This window comes from Sarcophilus harrisii, chromosome 3 (genome assembly GCF_902635505.1).
Source record: "Sarcophilus harrisii chromosome 3, mSarHar1.11, whole genome shotgun sequence".
Lineage (NCBI taxonomy): Eukaryota > Metazoa > Chordata > Mammalia > Dasyuromorphia > Dasyuridae > Sarcophilus > Sarcophilus harrisii.
The window spans coordinates 169,852,681-169,873,880 of NC_045428.1; the positions used below are offsets into that span (position 1 = coordinate 169,852,681).

General features: G+C 34.8%; 1 protein-coding gene across 2 annotated transcripts in view; it reads right to left on the minus strand.

Annotated features, from left to right (window-relative positions):
• The window catches only part of LOC100933728 (sulfotransferase 1C4), a 36,527-nt gene that overhangs the window by 10,780 nt on the left and 4,547 nt on the right, over positions 1-21,200 (minus strand). For both annotated transcript variants that reach the window (XM_031958782.1, XM_003765695.3), the window contains exons 4-6: positions 10,688-10,810; positions 6,992-7,089; positions 2,353-2,479 (exon numbers count right to left, since the gene is read on the minus strand). In XM_031958782.1, coding sequence (XP_031814642.1) covers positions 2,353-2,479; positions 6,992-7,089; positions 10,688-10,810 — 348 coding nt within the window. The remainder of the gene's footprint in view (positions 1-2,352; positions 2,480-6,991; positions 7,090-10,687; positions 10,811-21,200) is intronic.

Sequence of the window (21,200 nt, forward strand, 5' to 3'; positions counted from 1 at the left end):
ATTGTTGGTCAGTCAATGAGAGTCAGAATGGTTGTTTAAGATATGGTCATAACATGCTGAATGCTTAAAAACTTGTTCGCTGACTGACTCCAATGACTAAGAAGTCCTGAGACATCCCAGGGTTGTGTGATATTTTCGAATATGGGAACTTTGGCCATATCTCTTAAATCACATGACATATTTTAAAATATTTTATGTTCAATAAGAATATTTTTTTCTTTCTTTGCTGAGGTAATGAGGTTAAGTGATTTGCCTAGGGTCACATAACTAGGAAGTGTTAAGTGTCTGAGGCCAGATTTGACCTCAGGTCCTCCTGACTTCAGGGTTGGTGCTCTATCCACTGCACCATCTAATTGCCCCAGACTATTCTTATTGGATGGTTTCCAATACTTGCTGCTTGGTTGCCAGCTTCCTTACTTTTCTCAAGGAAGTCAGGACATTTGTTTGTGGCTTAGGAAAACCCCAAGAAGTTTATCTTCTCCAGTTCATCAGTGGATCTATGATTTCATTGATATAAATAAAGCTTTTAATAATGTACATGGCAATTAACCCCTCCATACTGCGACTCTCTTGTCACTGTCTTTTAAATATGCAGGACCTATTTAATACACCTAGTAAAGGGGGTTTCCTTTTATGTCTTTTGACACTACCTAGTTATCAATGGAGTATATGGCCTGTTCATTAGCTAACTGTTCTTTAACCATTCTTTGCATCTCTTTGCTTTTTTCTGGTCAAACTTTTTTCTTCTGATGTTTACATAACTTATCTGCACATATTCTTTATAATGTGTTGCAGCTTGCTCATATGTATCATAATGTGTTTCTCTCTCTCCTCTTTCCTCCCTGCTTTTGATTATTTTAAACTTTAAATTATTGGAGATTATGGTAATCTATGATTTGTGATCAGTTGTATACAACTTTGCCAGAAGAATGGATGGATCACAAGATGGACCTTAGTTTCAGAGAGAATATGAGGTCAGTTAAAAAAAACTGCATTAAAAACCGTTATGTGTGTTTATATATGCACATATATTTGTAAGGCACATTTCAAACCTGAAATCACTACATAAATACTAGCCATTATTAGTGTGAATTATATGCTAATGGATGAGCGATGTGGATTGTTTGTCCAAGTGCACATCACATACAGGACAACAGACATTCTTTAATCTCTTGTTGTTGGGCTAAACTTTTGAATGATTAGGAATCCCATTTGAGGCCCCAAATTGTTCTAGGACTGAATGAGAAACCAGAGGGAGAGAACTGGTAGAAGGTTTTAAATTTGTAATAATAATAGCTAGTAGCATCTATATAAGACTTTAAGATTTGCAAAATTTTTTACAAATCTTATTCTCACAGCACTCCAGGAAGTAGGTTCTGTTATTATCCCCATTTTACAGATCAAGAAACTGAGGCAGAGAGGTTAAGTGACTTATACAGGATCACACAGTCCAGCGTCTGTGGTTGGATTTGAACTAAGGGCTTCTCTTTCTTGTTGTCATTTTATTGATTGGTCATGTCTGAGCCTTCATGATCCTATTCTTTTTTTTTTTGAAAGTGTATGTGGCAAAGGGTGTCATGCAGCTTGTACATATCTGAGGCCATTTTTGAGATCCTCCTGACCCCAGGATTCTTGCTCTATCCCACTGCACCACCTACTGGCCTTTTGTGATAAATACATCATATTTACTACTAAAGGGGAATTATTTTAAAAATGTTAAAAATACATACTTGAAAAAGTTATAAAACAATTCAAATCATTGGCAAGTCATAGAGAAGCAAGAATTGATGTGGCCCAAACAGTAATTTGTCAATGGTCATTGCTCTGGGAAAACTTATTAACATACATGTAAGAAAGTTATGAATTGGGTGGTTTTTCTTTTCTTTCTTTCTCTCTCTCTTTTTTTTTGCTGAAGTAATTGGAGTTAAGTGATTTGCCCAGGGTCACACAGCTCGGAAATGTTAAGTGTCTGAGGTCAGAATTGAACTCAGATCCTCCTGACTTCAGGGCTGGTGCTCTATCCACTGCACCACCTAACTGCCCCCTTGGATGTAGCTTTGAAAGCATGCTTACATATTAAAAAATTAATACAGATTAGAAAGTTGTTGATTTTAAATCAAATGCTCCCTGTTGAAATTGCCACATTTGTTCATGCTAAAAGATGTCTCAATTTCTTGTAGAGAAAATGAAGGTGGCCCGCCAATTGTACTCTACATGCAAACAGCCTTAATTCCCAATCCCTTGGTACTCCCACTGTTACAAGATTCATTACCCATCTGCCAGAACGTTTCAGAGCCCAGGTCTCCTTGTGGTGCTTCCTTTACAACAGAAGTGTTCTTGTATTTCACTCACCCTTGCCTTCCAAGAATGTTTGAAAATACTCTTGCCAGCTTCCTGGGTCTGGAAGTCCTTTATTCATTCTTTGGAAATGGAAAAAGGAGACCATGTTATCCTTGGCATTTCTTGCCACATAGATGATCTGGTGTATGTAGGAAGAAAGAGGAAAAAGAAAATATAAGAGAAAAGGATCAACACAAAGTACTGTATTTAGCTTACCTGTCATGTAGTCAGAGAGATAATGTGCTAGATATCTAGGGATGTGCTGGTAAATGTTAAAAGTATACTTGACACACTTTTGGGTTTAATTTATTAATATTTTCTCTATAATTTTCTTTAGCCTAGAAAATATACAAAACAATCAAACCCCAACCCTTTGCTGATTTTTGAGGTGTAAATGGCCACACTGAAAATTTAACAATCATTATGAGAGGGAATGGGCAGACATGACTATATAGAACTGTTTTTGAAGTCAGAAACACTTGGATTCAAGTCCTATCTGTCACACTTATTGGCTATGAAACCTTAAGAAGATCACTCAAAGGGGCAGCTAGGTGGTGTAGTGGATAGAGTACCAGCCCTGAAGTCAGGAGGACCTGAGTTCAAATCTGTTCTCAGACCCTTAAAGGGTCCTAGCTATGTGACCCTGGGCAAGTCACTTAACCCCAATTGCCTCAGGAAAAAAAAAAAAAAAAAAAAAAAAAAAAAAAAAGATCACTCAAATTCTCAGTAATGAAAGTAATTGTAAGATTGCCAGCTACAGAAAAGGTATTGATCTTCATAGGAAGAGTAAATTCTCTGTGTTGATATAATCACTGTTTCAATACCCAGTATGTAATCATAACTGAAAACTTTTTGTTTGCTTTCAAATTGGGTTCATTGACATATACTTTCACTTTACATTTATTCATAATTAGTTAATTTTTTCCTAACATTGACATTAGTAAATTTGCTATAGTAGTATGCCTTTCACATATTCCAATTCCAAAATTACTTGTAAATATAACATAAATGTTTGAAAAAGTCTTACGCTAAAACTGATATCTTTTGTCAGTGTAAATTTCTGCAAATGAAAGCAGAGTCTTTCTGCTAATTCCTGTTGTAGAGTTGAGATAACCTTTGTCATTTATACCTGAATATGGTTAATGCCAATTTGATTATGGGTGTGATTGCAATGACAAGAGTGAACAGTCTTCTATTTCCAAGAGAAGCTTACAACTCTGTTTCAGATTAGAATTTAGTTTAATATTTTGTGAAAAAATAAAGCCACTCTATCTGGGACAACAAAAGTTGCATCATATTTTTTCTGTCAAAGACCATCTAGTTAATACCAACAATCAATTTAGTATTACATAAATGGTTAAGTTGAACCACATGTATGTTATATTCTATTTATCTTTGCTTGGGGTGGGAAACGAGGTACTCTAAAATAATGGCAAACATTGGCTTACATGGGAAAGTGGAGCTCTGAATATTGTAGGTTGGTCCAAGGTGACAATGGTTGCCTTCTTATTTTTCCAGTCTTCTTATACTTTATTCTCCTCTTCACCCTCTATAATCCAACTACAGTGGCCTATTTGCTGCTCTTCACATACAACTCTATCTCTGGATGGTGATCCATGCCTAGAATACTCTTCCTTTTCACTTCCAACTCTTACTTGGCTTCCTTCAAGATTCAGATCAAACTACATCTTTCCTTGCTTTTACTATATCCTGATAGCGCCTTCCCTCTGAGATTACTTCCTGCATTTAGCTTCTACATACATAGGTGTTTGCATCCTGGATGAACTCTTTGAATAAGAGACTGTGTTTTGCCTTTCTATCATTTTCCTGGCACTTAGCACAGTGCCTGACACATTTTGCACAATAAATACTTGCTGACTTGCTGCTATATATACTATATAGTGGGTTGCTTTTTTTCAAACCTACTACACCTCCTTCTTTCCCTTCTTTCTCAGCTGAGAATGTTCCTTCATATTTAACTGAAAAATTAAGTGTATTAACTGAGAACATCTCCTCATCCCTTCTTTCTTAACTCATTTCTTGGTGGTCTTTTTTCAATTATCTTCTCTTTCATCTGTTACACATGACACTGTGGTCTTTCTCTTTGCCAAGATTAACTCCTCAATATACACAAGCATATATATATATTCTCTTCTCTGTGTCCCTCCCACATGGAAATTTCTCCCCCCCCCCCCCCCTTTTTCATCTTCTGGCTTTTCTGGGTTTCTTCAAGTTTTATTAAAATACCTTGTACAAGAAGTCTCTCCTGATCCTATTCTAGTGCCTGCCTTAAGAGACTACTCTACTTTATCCTTTTTATATATTTTCTGTACATAGTTGCTTTTCTAGTAGTCTTTCACATCTTTGAGATGCTAGTTTTGCCTTTCTTTGTGTCTCTAGGATGTATAGCATTATGCTTGCCCCATAGTATGTGCTTGTTGACTTGATTTAACTGTTTTGTGTGACTTGGAAAAAGGCCAAAGAGTCAGACTAGTGTATTGTATTTAGAAGTCAGAGACAAATTTAAAGTAACAGTCACTAGGATATAAGGAATACCAAAAGGCAAAGTTCTAGAGCAGAACCATAGATTCAGAGTATCGCTAGAATGAAAGAAATATAGGTTTGAATTGGCCCCATGCCTTGCTGTATCTAGATAAGCTAGGGCAAATTTCTTCACCTTTCTGGACTTAGATTTCCAACAAGCATTAAGCTGCCTTCCTCACTTAAATATATGATCTATTGGTCATAGTCTCTCTTTCAGTTAATTACAATGAATTGGATGACTTTTATGCCTGAGAGAATGGGGGAAGTGGGATAATAGCACTCTTCTTTCACTTGTGAGATGGGTAGTATTAAACTAAGTTAAAATAAAGACATCAAACTAGAATGCTCTCTAAGATTCTTCCTAGTTCTAAAAATTCTGTGATTCTTTGATTTTAGATCCTAGATAAACCTGGGGAACTTGGTAATGAAATTTAAGGATATTTATAATCTATATATATTTGGACCATAAAGTGCTTTGTAAATACTAATAGCACTATTAGGTTTATGAAGCACTTTATATGTTAGCTTATTTGTTTTATAAATGTTGGTTGTTGTATTATCATTTAGAAGAAAATGAAGAAAAATGTTGTTCCCTAAATATTACCTTGATATTTAAATGACTGGGGGAGTTGATAAAACATTTTTGAAATTATGGCTTATTCAACATTGCATACTCCCACCTTACTGTAATTCTTTAATAAAGAAATCTAGTTTCTTAGGCAATTTCTACCACTGGTAGCAGCAAGAGAGGTACCTTTATCTGAAGGTGGTAGGATACAGAGCCGTTGGGATGCAGTAAAGTGGATTGAAGAGATCAGTCTTTTGGAGCTAGTATCATCCTATATTTCCAGCTTTATCTCTCCTTGCCCCCACCCCTCTTCCCCCGGCAATTGGAGTTAAGTGACTTGCCCAGGGTCACACAGTTATTTACATAGATATTACAATTGAAGCAATGGGAACTGTTTGACCCTATCAAGAGAGAGTAGAGAGAGAATAGAAGATGGCCCTGAACAGAGTTTTACGATTAAGGAAGCAGGACAAAGTTGATGATTGAGCAAAGGAGATTGAAAAGCAGTGGTCATATGGCTAACAGATGAACTAGGAGAAATCTGAGTTAGGAAAGCAAAGAGAGGAGAGAATATCTAAAATGACAAGTTGCTGAAATGCTATTGGGTTCAGCAATTAAAAGATTGTTGATAGGCTTGGAGAAAGCAATTTCAGCCAAGTGGTGAGTTGGAAGTCAAATTGCAAATCTGAGGAGAGAGTGGGAAGAGATGAAGCTCAAGTAATGAACACAGATTTTTCCCAAAAGGAAGAACTGATATAGGATGATGGCTTGCTATTTGAGCTTCTATTGTTAACTAGGTGCTAATTAGCTAAGTTTGATAGCCAGTATAGAATTGAGGATCTGGGACCTTTCCCCCCATATGCTTTCCCCCTCTACTACCACTTTTTTTTGTTCTTAGGCAAGAGTGATTAGCGCATTTATCTCATCCTCTTGGATCTTATGGTAGAGTAGGCTTAGTCCCAGACAAGGTGTAAAAAATGTGAGATTCCCTGAAAACAAGGTAGGTTTTAAGTGGTTAAGTGATCACAGGTAATGAGGTTATGTGTGTACTGTGTGAGATAATAGTAGAAGGGAGAGAATTATATTTAGATGAGGGATTGATAGTCATGGATTGTCAAGATAGGAGAATATTTCCTCCTATCTTGTATTTTTTTTTTTATTGGGGCTGGGAAGGAGGTCATAATAAACCTGTTCAACTGACGCTAATCTACCTTTGTACCCCCTCCCACATCTATCTTTCTGTTGGGACTGTTAGCAAATCCCATCAAGTCTGGAATACCAATTTTGTACTCTCTAAATTAATCCATACTGGGGTAATGTCCTAAATCCCCCACTCTGGTTATACCTCTACACAGGATATCTCTTCAGATAGCAGAATCATAATGGACTACTTTCCTGGGGTAGCAGCCCTCTGGCCTTACCTACTCTGTGATAGAGTAGACATGTAATTTGATCAGGTTTTCTGATGGATAACATATAGTTCCATCTGCAATGCTCCTCTGGTTTCCACTTCTTTCTTCTCATTATGTTGCCACTTACCTTACAGTTTTCTTCCCAAAAGGATGGAGGCAGTAGTTGCACAGGAAGATGGGTTTTTAGGATTCTTGGTGAAGGCATTTCATTAGCCCTGTCTGGCCCTGCAAGATAGTTTATTTTCATTTCCTCATTACTTTCCTGTTTATAGTTATTTATAGAAACCCTAAAGAAAGTTGTTTATATGTTTTAGACAAGCAAACAGAAAGTCAGTCTTATTCTTCAGACTCCTTTACTTTCAAGATATGATAATGTGGGAGGGGGAAGGGAAAAAGTTTACACAATAATTTTCTTATGGATTTGGAAGGAATAGCAAGTTGTACATAGCTGTTTTGCAGTTTCATGTGTAATCATCTTTTTTTGCATGTGACAACTCTCATTGCTCTAGACAACTCTCTAAAATAGAGATTTTTAACCTTTCCTGTGTTATTGACCCCTTTTTCTGTCTTCTCAGAATAGTAATTTTCTATTGATTAATTTTTGTGGTGGAGAGTAAAAGGGGGGAAAACCTGTAAGAAGATTCTAGCAATAACTCAGGTAGGCAATAATGAAGGTCTGTTGTAGGTCAGTTCAGTGGATAGAGCACTGGGCCTGGAGTCAGGAAGACTTGAGTTCAAATTTGGCCTCAGACAACTTAATAGGTGTGTGATCCTGGGCAAGCCATTTAACCTCTGTCTTCCTTAATCCACTGAAGAAGGAAATAGCAAGTATTTTTGCCAAGAGACCTCAATGGCCAGTATAATCCTAAGGTCCTGAAGAGTTGGATACAAATGAGTAACAAACAACAATAAACTGTAGGGCTATGGCAATTAGAAAGGAATTAGATATGAAGGATCTTACAGAGATGGAAATTACAGGATTTGGTAATTGGTAATAATATTGAATTATTTTAAATTAATTAATAGTAATGATGATAAAAAAATGATAGTCAACAAGTTAAGTCAGCAAACCAACTTAAATGCCTACAGTGTGCCGGGCATTGTACTAAGCTAAGGTATAAAAAACAAAACAAATAAACAAACCCCCTAGTTCTTCTTCTCAAGGAGATAATCTAATGAGGAGAGATTCAAACATGCAACACAAACAAATATGTATGAACAAGATATATAATGAATAAACTAGAGATAATAAAAATGAAGGCACCAGCTTTAAGAGCAATAGTGAAAAGATTCTTTTAGAAGAGATCTGAAATTTTAAAGGACTCGAAAGTGATCCAGAAGAGTCAAAGATAACCCTAAATTTAGAACATTGAATACCAAGTGAACTGTGATGCAGATAGAAGTAATGATTTGAGAAGTAGGAGTCCATTTAGCCAATAAGATAGGTCTTGAATATGTTGAATTTGAGGTGCTGGTGGGATATTTGATTCATGTTGTCTTATATAGTGCTGGAAGTGGGGGCTCTGGAGATCAGAAGATAGCTCAGATTTGAGGATTTAGGTTTGAGAGTCATACATAGTCATGATAATTGAAGCTATGAATGGAGAGAAAAGATAGTAGTAAAGAAAATTCAAGATAGATTCTTGGCGAAACAGTTATGTTAAGGGATATGAGAAGACAGTGGAAGAGGCAGAAAAGCTCTTGTAGAAGTAGAAGAAATGCTAGCTCCTAAATTTTGTTGTTATTGTTGAGTCAAAACTCATTGTGACCCCATTTGGGGTTTTCTAGGAAGAAATACTGGAATGGTTTGTCATTTCCTTTTATAGCTCATTTAATAGATGAGGAATCTGGGCAAACAGGATTAAGTGACCTGTCCAGGGTTACTACATAGGTAGTGTCGGAGTTTTGAATTCAGGAAGATGAATCTGACTCTATACTCTGTGCCACTTAGCTGCTCTATTTAGGGGGAAGATATTGCTAACAGGATCAAAAGCTGTAAAGATTAAAAAAAAAAAAGAAAGATATTTAAAAAAGACCACTGGATCTGGCTTTTAGAAGTTTATTTTTTACCTCAAAGAGGGAAGTTTCTGTAGAGTAGTAGAAATGGAAACCTAATGGCAGAAGAATTAAGAATGTGTTATAAGCTTGTGAGGGCAATGATTATAGACAATACTTTCATCAGAGGAGATTCATGGTAGTAGATTACTGACATATATATATACACAAAAAGAATGAAATATTTAAAATGCATAGAATAAAACAAAAAAGTGTAGAAGGGGATATAAAACAGTTTTATTACTACTTTGCTCTATTACATATGTATTTTTTAAAGAAAACAAATAAGTTCACAGCTACTTATATAAACTTTTTCTTTGCGTATTTAAGTTTGTATTTGTTAGTGAATGTTAGACTCACAATTAAAAAGAACATTTATTATAAAAAATTTATCAGGGAAGGGGAAGAGAAATCTGGAACGCTAGCTGGATATAGTAGAAAGGTCAACATAAGATGATTTCCCCCCCAAAACTAAAGCTACTAGGTCCTCATTATAGGAAGATGGCAAAGGTTCAAATATTCTTCAGAGAGAAAGAACAGGGAGAACAGGAGTGAGAAACTGGAGAAAAAAGAGCTGATAGAATAGATAGAATCAAGAGCACAAATAGAGGGATGTTTTACTTGGAGAATGGGATAGTTCTTCTATGACCAGAAGGAGAGAAGAGAAAATGAGTGATCGTGCAGAGCAGAGGTATCAAACACCCTGCTCCCGCTGCGTTACCACTGTTGCAACAAAATAAATATACAACAAAACAGATATAATATTGCATTTTACAACTAAGTCATTCTATAAACAGCTGGGTACTTTTCACAGTGATTAGTGACCTGCACAGCTATTTGATTTTGATACCACTGCATTAGAATAGTTATGAAGAATGGGTAGGGAAGCATAGGGTTGGGGTTTCCCCCAAAATCTGTCTTCTCAGTGGAATGCTACATTTAATGTAAATGTGAGGCTGATAGTGTGGTTGGGGTAGTAGTAAGACAAGAGAAGAAAAGATTTGTTGTAATTGCTGATGGAAATGAGATAAAGAGTCCATAAACATATTTTAGAGGAGATCATAGAACTATGGAAGGACCTTGTTGAGTTTATGTACTAAATGTTTGAAGCGGGTAAAATGAGTTCCATTTTGTGAATTTCTCCAGAAGATCTGGAGTAAGACCAAAAGAATCAGAGGGTAGGGGTGATTGAAGGATGAGTGTCTAGGGGTTGGGAACATAGGATTTTTGGGGGTGCAAGGACATGGTACAATATTCAGGACAATATTTGAAGTCAGATAATCTGTTTCAAATCTTGGCTTTAGTACTTGCTGTCTATGTGCCCTTTGGTATTTAACCATTTGGGCTTTATTTGTAAAACTAGAGAATTGGACTTAGAAACAGATGGTTGGTCTAAAGTTTCTTGGAACTTGAATCATGAACTAGAATCTATGATTCTAGTGTAATAGCCAGTAAATTATATAAGGCTAGATGTGGAGGCAAATAAAGCCAGAGTGAGATGGGAGAAGTGAGATGGGTCATGGACCCATTATGATTTATGGATTATAGTGAAGGCAAGATATTAGAATTTAGATATTAGGATTTTTAAGATGTTTAGATGGACAGTGGAATATTAAATTTCCAGATTTTGGAAGTGGTGTAATTCTGAGATGATAGGATTTAAGTTGTGAGAATATTAGTAGTCTGTGATTAAAGTGAAGTAATAATAGTTATTGAGTTTATGGGTAAATTGTAGGTTGTGTTCTTAAATTGTTTCTATTTGACTTACCAACATAAGATAGGTTTACCCTTTCAAGGAAAGGATTTCGTATATTAATTGGAGCTCTTCTTGTTTTTTCAACATCTCCATTGTTCTGTATCATATCTACAATCTCTTGTAGCCATGTTGTTCCTGGTAGAAAAACAGAACAAACAAAACAACAAACCAAATAAATAATGCATTAAGATACAGGAACTGCTTTTTTTTATAATATTTAAAAGCATGGAAAAATGAAATCTATTTGTGTTTGTAGGCAATGGTGATGACAGAAAATGTCAAAGAGATATTTGATGATGGAGATAAGAGAGAACTATTAGAATTTATTGAGAAGGGGAGGGTGACATAATTAAGATAGGCCTATGTTTTAAGGAAAGTCATTTGACAGTGATGTGATTGAATTGGATCAGAGAAAGACTTGAGTCAGGGAGATTGATTATGAAGATTATTGCAGTGACTCAAGTGAGGGATGATGAAAGACTGAACTAAGATTGTGGTTGTTTGATAGATAAGGAGGTAGAAACTATAGGATTTGTAGGGTGAATGATAGGAAGGGATCAAGGATGATAACAAAGTTGAAATGAACCCAAGATGCCAGAAAATGGAGATGATCTTGAGAATATTTGGAAGAGGATTGAATTTTTGGGATGAGTTCTATTTTGAACATTTGCATTGGGTTGTTTTGTGACATCCAGATCCTAATATCATTAAGCAGTTGGTGAATTCAGAGTGGTGTTCAGAAGAGGGACTAGGACTAGAGATAAAATTCAGTAATTGAATATTTCTGGTCAACAGAAATTTTTGCTTATTTTAAGCTTGCCTGACAAAGGCAGTAAGCTTGCCCAATACCCATACTCTTACTCCAGCCAAAAAAAAAAAAAAAAAAAAAAAGTAACAACTAAAAATAGTCTTAGATCGCATAGTGTTCAAGAAATCCCTTGAGTAACTACAATGAATTTGTCTACCTCAGAACTCCAGAATTATGCAAAAAGTCAATCAGAACCTATAGAAAATAGGAAAGGGAGCTCATTACTCTTGTGCTTATGCAAATAAATCAGTAGCATTTCACTAGAAAATATTCAGAAATATGTTTTATATTCAGAGGCAGTAAGAGTAGCAGTTTCCTCCTAGAAAACTCCAGTGATTGGAAAACTACAATGTGGAAATCAGAAGTGACTGTGAGTGTTAAGATATAATATAGAAACTTGAACATCTATTGGAACTTCAAAAATCCAAGAGGTCAGTGCAGAAACCCTGATGCTCTAGGTTGAGACCTTATGAGGCCTCTAGCAGTAGCTGAGAGGGGATGTATTTTGCCTTTGGAATGTGAGGTGCAGTCTAGCAAGTTAATTGTGATCTGTGCCCCATTAATAGCCCCATAGTCACAGTTGTATCATCCCTAGTTCTTTTCTTGAAACATTTTTTTTTGTGAAGCTATAAATACACCATCCACATATCATAAATCTCCTCATAGCAACCAGTCACTCTAAGCTGAATGTGTCCTTTCTGTGAGAAATCAGATTTAGGGCCATAAAAAAAAGGAGGACTTACAAGCTAGAAGAGAACATAGCTCCTTATTTTTCTTTTGTCTACAGTAATAATTTTGTTGCTATAAAGAACTTTGAGGATGAATATTCCCTTTGCTAATTCAGATAGGTATTGTTTTTCAGTCATTTCAGTCATGTCCAACTCTTTGGGATCCTTTTTTTGGTTATTGCTATTTGGTTTTTTTGGCAGTGATATTAAAGTGGGTTGCCATTTCCTTCTCCAGCTCATGTTAAAGATAGGGAACCAAAGCAAGCTAGGTTAAGTAATTTTCCCAAAGTCACACAGCTAGAAAGTGTCTGAGATTGAATTAGAATTCATGAAGATAAGTCTTCTTGATTCCATTCTGGCATTCTATCCTCTGTGACACCTAGTACCAAAATAGATGGTAACTTTTCTGTAATTTATGGTCTTCAAGAGTTGTTTGAGAAATGATGAAGTTAAATGAATATTAAGTGAGTCATGCATGGTCACACAACTAGTATTGAAGGGGGAGGGGAACTGTTCCCTTTAAGATTATCACTCTGAGATTGTGTCCCCTTTTCTGATCTCAGAGATCAGGATCTCCCAGGCTCCAAGGAGACAGAGACAGAGCCCAAACCTTTCAGGATAAGAGAAGCAGTACTATTTAGGGGCAAATCAACTCCCATAGAAATTCTAAATTCTCATTCAATTGAGGAATCCTGATTTGATCAGCTCAGGCTGTCCTACCCCCACCTCTCACCCCCCATCCAGATACCCAATATAACAGCTTCTCTCAACTAAGGTCTTTGCAGATGGCCCATGAACTTTGCTAGGACCCTGCCCACTGAGCATTCTCAGCCCCAAAACTCCATTTCCCAGAAGATCTTTGCCACTATAGAAGTCAGCCCCTTAGCAAACTGATTTCTATCCAACAATAAACTTTCATTTTGCAACTAATAAGTTGGGAATGAGTGAATTCTTTCACTTTTAAACCTGGAGCCAATTGTACTAGCTCTCTTATTAATAGCCACTAATTTCTTGATGATCAGGAACTGAGAGCATTCAAATCACATCAGTATGATTTAAGAGGCAAGATCTGAATCCAGGTTTTCCTGACTTCAAAGTAGTCTCTCTATTCACTAATTCCATGCTGTTACCTCATTATGTTCTTCTAAAACATCATTAACAACAAAAAATATTATTTTTTTTTGGGGGGGAAGGAAAAATGAACAAACAAAAGCAGTGTCAACACAATGGAAAACATTATGGAATTAAGAGAAGCAAAATATAGTCAAATTATGCTAAGAGAATAACTTGAAAAAACTCTAGAGTTTCCTCAGAATCTAATAAAAAGGAAAATGAATGCACTGAACAAATTGAAGGAGGATATGAAATAAGCAAAAATATCAAATGATGAAACACATTGTGTATGTATGTATGTTTAGCTTTACTTAGTCCAGTTGTTGAGAATTGACAAACTGAATATGACCCAAGGACCAGATCTGGTCTGTTTTTTTAAATTTTTGTATAGTTTGTTAGCTGCCAATGTTTTTGGTTTTTGTTTTCTTACATTTTAATCTTAGCTTGTGGGCTAACAACAAAAGGCAGCAGGCTAGATTTGGCTCTTAAGCCATTATTTGCCATTTCCTGAAAGAATGATCTGAATAAGGCTAAGAAATCAGAATAAGACATGATGACAAAAAAGATTAAATAATTACTCTGTATGTAATCATTATAGGAAGACAAAAAAAGATGACCATTCTGTTTAAAAATTGAATGTCACAATTGGACTTCAAAGCAAAGAATAAGTTAATGAGAAATAAGCTGATTATAGATATATCACAGATGAATAAATGAGAGAAAAAAAACAGGGTAAAGAATGAGTCCTAAAATGAGTTGGGTCAAATGGGAAGGATAAGGGGAAATAAAATATTTCACTCCTTTCTTCTGGACAATAATCTTTTTAGTACTGCAGCTGAGGATGTTATAATTATCAAGCTATACTATTGATATATAGAGCTTGCTGTGCTGTAAAACTCTCAGATCTTTTTTTTTTCCAGAGGAATTTTTGTCAAGACATAACTTCTCCTTCCTGTTTATATAAAGGTTTTTTTTTTCCTTCTCCAAGTACAGAATTTTACATTTAGGCTATTTATATAACTTTTTTGTTCAGTTTTTTGTCATGTCTGACTCTTCTCCATTTGTTTTTTTTTGTTTGTTTGTTTTTTTTTTTTTTGTTTTGTTTTTGGCAAGGATATTGGAGTGGTTTGCTATTTTCTTTTGCAGCTCATTTTATAGATGAGGAACTGCGGTAAGTAAGATTTGCCTTGGGTCATTTAGTTAGTAGATATGAGACTAGATTCCAACTCAGGATGATTCTTTCTTCTCCTGGGTCCTTCAAGACATTATTAGAAAGAATGTTTGTTACTATTTTATCCTACATACTACATTACTTGATCTCAGTTTAAAAAATTTGCTCATCAGTTGACAGGAACCTTTTCATTAGTTCCAGGAAAAAAAAATTACATTACTATATAAGGTTATAGAAGACTGGTAACACAAAGCTTAGACCACCTTCAAAGATCACTCTTTGCTATTCCTTTCTTCCCCTGCAAAAGAACTATACTTAAATGAATGTTTTGATAAGCATGGGACAAATCTCACTTTTTGGGGTTCCTTCCTTTCTCATTGAATATTCAAATGGGTAACATTTGGTTAAAAGAAGTCACAGAAGGGGTTAATGACACTGGTTCAGAAATGGGGGAAAGGGGCAGTTATCTGAATTTGTATTAGTATTTAGTGAAGTAAGCTAAGGAAATTTGTATGATGATTATATGGATTTGAGTCTTTGGGAATTTTTAGTAGAAAATGGTGAAACCACCTTATTTTTCTTGTGGGTCTTCTCTCAAGTTGTCTAGTGGGTGTCCAAAATGTGGAACCTTGAATTATCATTGCATTTTATCACACTTCAGAGATGTAATCTAACATTGAAGGAAGAACTCTGAAGAAAATCCTGTTTTTCTTAGTATCTGTGAAAAGCTCTTTTCATTGCCAAAACTGTTTCACAAAGCAAACATCTTCCTTCTTTCTTGGATCTTAATCTCCAAACTTATTTGCAAATGATGTTTAGAGAATGTTTTCAATGTTTTATGGTGCCAAATAATTTTATTTGCAACTTAGATACTCATAAGGCAAATACCTTGATGACATTCCTCAGATTTTTTTTTTCCCCCACAAGGAAGTCATAGGATCATAAATTTAGAGCTAAAAGGGATGTTAGAGAACTAACTTTCCATTTGAAAGACTAAAAGAAAGTGAGATTTCTTAAGGTAAAGCAACTTTCCCAAGGTCACACAGGTAATTGAGCTGAGATTTGAACCTTTAACGCACAATGCAGGACACTTCAAATTAGTCACCATCTTGGATTATATCATCTTGAGTAAAATCTATAATAAAGAATAACTGGAAGTTTGTTATTCTAGACAGAAACAGGGAACTTTGAAAGGGGGGAGATTTGGGAAGAATGATAATGAATTCAGTTTTTGACATACTGAGTTTAAGATGCCTATAAAAATACAGTTTGAAATATTTAATAGGCAGTTGAACATGTAAGTACAAAGGTTAGGAGAGAGATTTGCACAATATGGGTAGAACTGAGAATCAGCAGCATAAAGCAGTTATTAATACTATGGGAGCTGATGAAATCATCAGTCAAAATACTAAAGAGGGGAAAAATAGTATATGTCCATTCTCTTAATTTTTTTTTTATTTCTTGAAAAAGATATGTATAAGGGAGACTTTTACAACAGTGTCAGTTTTAATTAATTAATTTATTTATTATTTTAATTTCTGGAAATCTGATATGTTAGACTGGTATGACTCTGTCAATGTTCTATAATATGTAGGACTTAAATTAACACAGCTCACTGGTTTAAATTATCCTTTACTTAGTTGAAGAATGTTGTGAATTTCAAGGAAGATTTTTCGTAGTAACTTTATCTCAAGTGGAAATTTATATCTGCACATAGTATCCCATTTGCAGTTTGGTATTATGGAAAGAATCCTTAACTCTGAATCAGGACCTCTGTATTCAAATCTCTATTTTGCTGCTTTATATGCATGACCTTAGGCAAATTACTTTTCTTTGTATTTAGTTTTCTCATCATGTCATTAATGGAAATGACAATATTTGCACTACCTTCCTTACAAAATTAATATGAGAAAAGCACTTTGAAAAGTTCTAGAACTGAAAAAAATGTATTTGCTCTACTCAATCTTTGGAAAGGGAATGCCAAGAAGCACTTAATTTTTCATTTCTCCTTCTTAGTCATTTTCCAAATGAATGTGGAAGAATTTCTCTGGCATTATTAAAAATCCTATATTCCATGAGAAAAGAACCCAAGCAAAGAACTTAGCCCATTTATTGGTCCTTTGCCAGTGGAACTACCTGTTAGGTTCCTTTGACACCTGCAAGAAACCCAAAACTTCCTAAACCCCTTAATTCCATGATACCCTTACCAGGACTTAATCTGTGGTTTTAAAGGAATTATAGAGATGTTTACTACTTCTTGCTGGGGGTAGAGTACACAGAAGTAGCCTGTGAAAGAACAGAAAAGAAAGGGAAAAGGAAAAGCAGTTCCAAAAAATGTAATGAATTAAGCCTTGACAGTACACCAGTGGTATCAAACTCAGAAACAACTTGACTAAACCAATAAGAATCCCTGTAGCCACATATTGATTTATTATTTGTTTTGTTGACTTTTTCCCAATTGAATTTTTTTATGAGGCTATTGGAATTGACTTGCCAAAGATCACATAGCTAGTAAGCTAGTTAAATATCTGAAGCCAGATTTAAACTTAGTTTTTCCTTCTGACTCTAGGACTGGTGCTCTATCCACCACACCATTTAGCTACCCCTTCCAATTCCACTTTTATCTGGTTTGAATCTCTAGTCGAAAATATTGAGGCAGCTATGTTGCCCATGCACAACACATTTGGCATGTCTGGTGTACATAGTCTTCCATCACTCATAGTATATGGTGGACACACTTTTTTTTTTAAAGGGAGAAAAGTACATTTTTTTCTCTTTGTTCATTTAAAAGAATAATATATATATTTGGGATAAGAATTCACTGTTTGACAAAAACTTCTGGGAAAATTGGAAACTAGGATGGAAAAAAACTAGGCATTGATCCATACCTAACACCCAAAATAAGGTTGAAATGGGTTCATGATCTAGGCACAAAGAATGATATTATAAACAAATTAGAAGAATATAGGATAGTTTACCTCTCAAACCTGTGGAGGAGGAAAGAATTTGTGACCAAAGAAGAAGATTTGTGACCAAATGTGAAGAATTTGTGACCAAAGAACTAGATATCATTATAGATCTCAAAATAGGTAATTTTGATTATATTGTTAAAAAGTCTTTGTACAAATAAAACTAATACAGACGATTAGAAGAGAAGCAATAAAATCTGTTTATATTCAAAGGTTTTGATAAAGGCCTCATTTCTAAAATATATAGAGAATTGACTCAAATTTATAAGAAATCAAGGCATTCTTCAATTGATAAATGGTCAAAAGATATGAATAGACAATTTTCAGATGAAGAAATTGAAACTATTTCTAATCATATGAAAAGGTGCTCCAGATCTCTACTGATCAGAGAAATGCAAATTAAGACTACTCTGAGATACCACTACACACCTCTCAGATTGGCTAAGATGACAGGAAAAGATAATAACGAATGTTGGAAGGGATGCGGGGAAAACTGGGACACTGATGCATTGTTGGTGGAACTGTGAATGGATCCAACCATTCTAGAGAGCAATTTGAAACTATGCTCAAAAAGTTATTAATCTGTGCATACTCTTTGACCCAACAGTGTTTCTACTGGGCTTATATCCCAAAAAGATCTTAAAGGAGAGAAAGGAACCCACATGTGCAAAAATGTTTATGGCAGCCCTATTTTTAGTGGCAAGAAACTGGATACTGAGTGGATGCCCATCAGTTGGAGAATGGTTGGGCAAATTGTGGTATATGAATGTTATGGAATATTATTGTTCTGTAAGAAACGACCAGCAGGATGAATACAGAGAGGCCTGGAGAGATTTTCATGAACTGATGCTAAGTGAAATGAGCAGAACCAGGAGATCATTATACACGGCAACAAGAAGATTATATGATGATCCATTCTGATGGATGTGGCTCTCTTCAACAATGAGATTATTCAAACCAGTTCCAATTGTTTGGTGATGAAGAGAGTTATCTACACCCAGAAAGAGGAATGTGGGAAATTAGTATGGACTACAAATAGCATTTTCATTCTTTCTGTTGCTGTTTGAGTACATTTTGTTTTCTTAGTTTTTTTTTTTCTTTTGTGATCCGATTTTTCTTGTGAGCAAGATAACTGTATAAATATGTATACATATATTGGATTTAACATATATTTTAACATATTTAACATGTATTTGACTACCTGCCATCTAGGAGTGGGTGTGGGGGGAAGGAGAGGAATATTTGGAACAGAAGGTTTTGTAAGGGTCAATGTTGAAAAATTACCCATGCACATGTCTTGTAAATAAAAAGCTTTAATAAAATAAAAAAAGGAATTAGAGTTAATAATGAGAAAACAAAAATATCACTCTTTGCAGATGATATGATAGTATATTTAGAATCAATTAAAAATTACTAGAAATAATTAACTTTAGCAAAGTTTCAGGATACAAAATAAATTCACATAAATCATAATCATTTCTATATGTTACCAACAAAGTCTAACAGCAAGAGATATAAAGAGAAATTCCATTTAAAATAACTGTAGATAAGATAAAATATTTGGGAGTTTATCTGCCAAGACAAAGTCAAGATCTATATGAACACAATTACACAACACTTTTCACACAAATAAAGTCAGATCTAAACAATTGGAAGAATATCAAGTACTCATGGGTAGACTGAGCTAATATAATAAAAATAACAATTCTACCTAAATTAATCTACTTATTCAGTGCCATACCAATCAAACTGCCAAGAAATACTTTACAGAGCTTGAAAAAATAATAAAAAAGTTCATCTGGAAGAACAAAAGGTCAAGAATTTCTAGGGAATTAATGAAAAAATGAAAATGAAGGTGGGCTAACTGAAGTGGACATAAAACTATATTATAAAGCAGTGATCATCAAAACTCTTTGGTATTGGCTAAGAAATGGAGTGGTTGATCAGTGTAATAGATTAGGTGCACAAGACACAATAGTCAATGTATAATAATCTAATGTTTAATGAACCCAAACATCCCAGCTTCTGGGATAGGAACTCACAATTTGACAAAAATTGCTGGGAAAATTAGAAAATAGTATGGCAGAAACTAGGTATTGATTAATACCTAACACCCTATACCAAGATAAGGTTGAAATAGGTTCATGATTTAGACATAAAAAGTGATAGTATAAGCAAATTAGAACAACAAAGGATAGTCTGCCTCTCAGATTGATGGAGCAGGAAGGAATTTGTCACCAATGAAGAACTAGAGTACATTATGAAATTATATTAAGTTAAAAAACTTTTGTACAAACAAAACCAATGTAAACAAGATTAGAAGGAAAAAAGAAAACTGGGGGAAATTTTTTACATCCAATGGTTCTGATAAATGTCTCATTTCCAAAATATATAGAGAATTGACTGAAATTTATAAAAATACAAGCCATCGTTCAATTGATAAACGGTCAAAACATATAAACAGACAATTTTCAGATGAAATTAAAATCATTTCTAGTCTTATGAAAAAAATGCTCTAAATTACTATTGATCAGAGGAATGCAAATTAAGACAACTCTTAAGGTACCACTAAACACCACTCAGATTGGCTAAGATGGGAGGAAAAGATACGGACAAATGTTGAAGGAGATGTGGGAAAACTGGGACACTTACTTTGTTGGTAGAGTTGTGAACTGATCCAACCATTCTAGAGAGCAATATGGAATTATGCCCAAAGAATTATCAAACTGCATACTCTTTTGAACCAGCAGTGTCTTTATTGGGTCTGTATCCCAAAGAGATAATTAAAAAAAGGACCTACATGTGCAAAAATGTTTGTAGTAACCCTTTGTGTAGTAGCAAGGAACTGGAAATTGAGTATTTGACCATCAGTTAGATAAGGTTAAATAAATTATGGCATATGAATGTACTGGAATATTATTTTTATATAAGAAATGACCTGCAGAATGATTTCAGAAAGGCCTGGAGAAACTTACATGAACTGTTACTAAAGGAAGTGAGTAGAACCAAGAGAATATTGTACATAGCAACAAGAAGATTATGCAATGATCAATTCTGGTGGACATGGCTTTTTTCAGCAATGAGGTGATCCAAACCAATTCCAATAGACTTGCAATAGAGAGAGCCATATGCACCTAGAGACAGGACTGTGGGGACTGAATGTGGATCACAACATAGTATTTTCACCTTTTTTGTTTTCTTTTTTCTTTTTGATCTGATTTTTCTAGTGCAGCATGATAATTGTGGAAATACGGATAGAAGAATTGCACATGTTTAACATATATTGGGTTACTTGCTGTCTCAGGGAGGGATGGGGGAAAGAGAGGGAGAAAAAATTTAGAAAACAAAGTTTTGTAGGGTGAATGTTGAAAACTATCTTTGTATATATTTTGAAAATAAAAACCTATTATTTAAAAAATAAAGTAAAAACCTCAATTTCACTATTAAAAAAAGAATTTTTTTGGTCCAAATGAGGTAACACATAGAAGGCACTTTGAAAATGAGAAGACATTAGATACATGTCAGTTACTATTTTGAAATTTTTTAAATGTATATTCTCTGATCAACAAGGGTACTAAATAAACTTCTTATGAAGTAATTAGTAATTTGTGTTATTTTTTCAATTAAATTCAATAAGCAAGGCTAATTAGGGGGCTTCTAAGATTTTAGCAAAAGAAACTCAGTAGACTGGTAAATTAAAAATTTGAATTCAACAATATGTGGCTTTCATTTCATT